The sequence below is a fragment of the Carlito syrichta genome, unplaced genomic scaffold (genome assembly GCF_000164805.1).
Source record: "Carlito syrichta isolate Samal-C Ts95f unplaced genomic scaffold, Tarsius_syrichta-2.0.1 Scaffold304518, whole genome shotgun sequence".
NCBI classification, from domain to species: domain Eukaryota; kingdom Metazoa; phylum Chordata; class Mammalia; order Primates; family Tarsiidae; genus Carlito; species Carlito syrichta.
Window position 1 is genome coordinate 63,488 of NW_007248614.1, and position 3,644 is coordinate 67,131.

Sequence of the window (3,644 nt, forward strand, 5' to 3'; positions counted from 1 at the left end):
TCCGGCCATGCACCAGCCCAGACTCACGGTTCACTTTCCTCTTGCTCGACCCCCGGAAGCGAACCCAGCACCGCGCGAGGCCCGGCCACCTACCGCTCAGGTCGCTGTTGGAGATGCGCAGCGCGGCGTTCTCAGACTGCAGCGAGCGGTTCTTCTCCAGCAGCAGCACCTCCAGGGGCTTGGCCGCGTCCTAGACGGGGCAGAGCAGGGCTCACCGCGGGTCGGGCGCCCACCCGCTCCCGGGCCGCCAGGCCCTGCGCCCGGCTCCGTCTGGGCCACTCTTCCACCCAGCCGTCGGTCTGACTCCAGCCCGGGCTACAGACAGCGCATCTCCCCCCAAGGTGGTGGACGCACATGTTGACAATACTCAAATTCCCTTTAGAGAGAATTCACTTCAGCTGGAGTTTTTCTTTAGGCTCGCTCGGCTTTAGACAGACAATTATTCTCTCACCTGTCCCTGAACTCAAGAAGTCTAATCCCTAACCCTCATTTGGCAAGAGGACTGGCTGCCGAACCACAGACCACAGTCAGAAAGAAATTGTAAAGCTAACTTTTGGGGGATGTCAGCTACCTTCTGGGTATCAGGAATGACTATGACATCAATTTAACTGGTCACTGGCTGACCCTGTGCCACCATTCCCCTGTCCCCTGCGCTTTGTCCACTGAGTCAGTGCATAATTATAGTTCCTAAGCCGATCCACTTTTTACTGCTCTTTAACATAATCTTTTAAAAAAAAATAAAGTTAGGGTCTTGCTCTACAGACCAGTCTGGAGTACAGTTGTGTGATTACATCCTCACTGCAGCCTTCAGCTTCCATAGTAGCTGGGACTATAGGCATGTGCCACCAGCTAGGGTTTTTTTTTTTTGAGTTGGAGTCTCACTCTGTCGCCCAGACTGGAGTACAGTCGCCGCTCCCGGCCACTGCAGCCTTGACCTGCTGCGCAGCCTTGACCTGCTAGGCTCTGGTGATCCTTCTGCCTCAGCCTTCCAAGTAGCTGGAACTACAGGCGTGCGCTACCAGGTCCGGCTTATTTTTTGATTTATTGTAGAGATGAGGTCTTGCCAAGTTGCCCAGGCGGGTCTCGGACCCGTGGGCTCAGGCAATTCACTCATCTCAGCCTCCCAAAGGCGCAGGATTACAGGCTGAGCCACCGAGCCCAGCTGCTAGGGTTTTGTTTTGTTTTGTTTTGTTTTTTTGAGTTGAAGTCTTGCTCTGACGCCTAGACTGGAGTGCAGTGGCTGCTCCCGGCACTGCAGCCTCACCTGCTGGGCTCCGGTGATCCTTCCAACTAGCTGAAACTACAGGCGTGTGTCACCACGCCCGGCTAATTTTTGATTTATCATAGAGATGAGGTCTCGCCAAGTTGCCCAGGCGGGTCTTAAACCCGCGGGCTCAGGCAATCCACTCACCTCAGCTTCCCAAAGGCGCGGGATTACAGGCTGAGCCACCGAGCCCAGCTTAGGGTTTTTTTTTAAAGAGACGGAGTCTCGCTACGTTACCCAGGCTGGTCTTAAACTCCTGGCCTCAAGCAATTCCTCCTGTTGCATCCCCTCAAAGTGCTGGGATTACAGGTATGACCACCACATATGGTCTTCTTTGACACAATCTGAAACTGTGTTTTGTCTACATTCATAGTAGCTGCCAAGTGAAATCACAATTTCTTGTGAGTTACCAGTGTGGAAAACTTTTCTCTCTTGCTTCTTTCTAATTAAAGATGATCTGCTCTAACTTGGCGAAATGTGCTTAAAGAACGACTCCTCCGCTGTGAGTGAGAGGCCTCACAGAAATACTGAGATGGGGAAGCACGCCCCAAGGGACCAGCCACGCTGAAAGCAGAGTGAGACCGTGTACCTGCGTCCCAGGGCCCTCAGACGGTGCAAACTCCATGGACTTCAGAACACTGAAAGAGCAAGACAGAGCAGTTATTTTCTACTTATACCTTTGATAACAGCCACGTTAATAAGCATTAACATTACAATTTCCTGCTCTCCAGGAACTGAGGAACTGACAACTTTAACAACTTCCCTGGCAGTAATATAATCTGATAATGTCTCTAGAATAACTATTCAACTAGCAGTTGGCTGGCAAAAGTTTCTTGCCCAGCATGTAAATCATTCCATATGGAATCACACCAGGTCTGTTCAGAGTATAATTTTAAAGTTTAATACAGACATAACATTGTTGCAAGTGGAATGTATCTGTAAAGCTTAAAGGGAATGAAAAGTTCTAACAGGGAAGCCAGAGAGGGAGGAACTCGCTGCCCACACCTAACTCGTAACTGGCACCCGCCTGGGGGGCCAGGGGAAACGGTCAAGAGCACCCCGTGCTGGGGTGGCTCAGAAGCGAGGCAGGCAGGACTTCCCTGCGGCCCCAGGCCGGGGAAGGAGTGCAGGACAAAGGGGTGGCACTGGCTGTGCCCGATCACGCAAGCCTCTGGCCTGTCTCCACAAGTCCAGGTTCCCAGACTTTTCTTCGGATGCCCCTTTCTTTCTGTGAGGCTGGCAGGCAGAAGAGGGGCAGCAAGAGCCCGTGGGCCTAGGGGCTGCAGGGAAAAGCAAGACTCGGAACAGGCTGGCTACGCCGTGAGACTTGGGGCTTGCAGGTGCAGAGTCAGCCGGCCCTTCTCAGCACTCCTGCCATCATGGTTTTAGCCTGTGTCCTCTAAGCTCTGTGGAGGGTCATCAACACACCGTGACGTGTAAAGATGCCACTGTAGGCCAAGGGCCCGGAGCCCTGGGGGGTCACTGTGGCCGTATCTTTGCAGGGTCCTCATCATGTGAACTAACAAAAATAGGCACAAAGAGGACCTAGCACAGGTAACCGTGTAACTTCACAGCGCAAGCTGTTGAATTCTGGGCCTGCTTACATACAACAGGGGATACATGAAGAGCTGTCTGGACAGACCTGCCTTTTGTGTGTTTTTTTTTTTTTTTTTTAGCAGGCTTCATGTTGCTTGCAACTGCATTCTTGTTCCTTATTTGATACCTTCTTGGGACTGTGCAATAAAAGACTGAGTGATTAGTTTATACTAAAAACACAAGTGTGTCTTTGCTTAATTGAACAAATCTTCATGCACAACCTAGTGTGTCTGCCTGGCACGGTGGAGAGTCAGCACGGCTCCTGGTCCTCAGTCTGTGAAATTTCTAGGGCATTACAGGTAACAGACAAGCATCTATGTGGTCTGCTGAGAAAACCTGTGGGGATCCTTGGCCAGAGGGATTTTAGCGCCACAGGGTTAAGTGTCTGAAGGAGCAGGATGCTTAAACACTACTGCAGCAGGCGGGGGCCCTGACACAGCACAGCCTGTTGGCGGAGACTGGCAGGATGGCAAGGGGAAACAGACGTGTGCCCAAAAGGGCACATGGTTCGCCAGGAAGTGGGAAGCCAAGCGCACATTTAGGTAAGAAAGCCACCTGAGGGGAGCTTTCCGACGGGTATGTGGTAGGGGGCACCATGTGGGGATGCAGCAACAGCGCTGGCAAGAAGGTGGCAACAAGGGGGCCGGGGAGGCAGCCCTGTGGGGAGGGCAAGGGCCAGTCTGCGGCTGGGTGGGTGACCAATGGAAGGGATGGACAGATACATGTTGCAGGCCCCGAAGCCCTGGCTCCTGGGAACAAACTGAGGGCAGGGGGGAAGGGGGAG

The 3,644-nt window shown here is 52.8% G+C and overlaps 1 protein-coding gene across 1 annotated transcript in view; it reads right to left on the reverse strand.

The window, feature by feature from the left end:
* The window catches only part of LOC103262502 (homeobox protein cut-like 1), a 290,353-nt gene that overhangs the window by 57,044 nt on the left and 229,665 nt on the right, over positions 1-3,644 (reverse strand). The window contains exons 15-16 of the mRNA XM_021713407.1: positions 1,854-1,902; positions 94-190 (exon numbers count right to left, since the gene is read on the reverse strand). Of these exons, the coding sequence (XP_021569082.1) occupies positions 94-190; positions 1,854-1,902 (146 nt within the window). The remainder of the gene's footprint in view (positions 1-93; positions 191-1,853; positions 1,903-3,644) is intronic.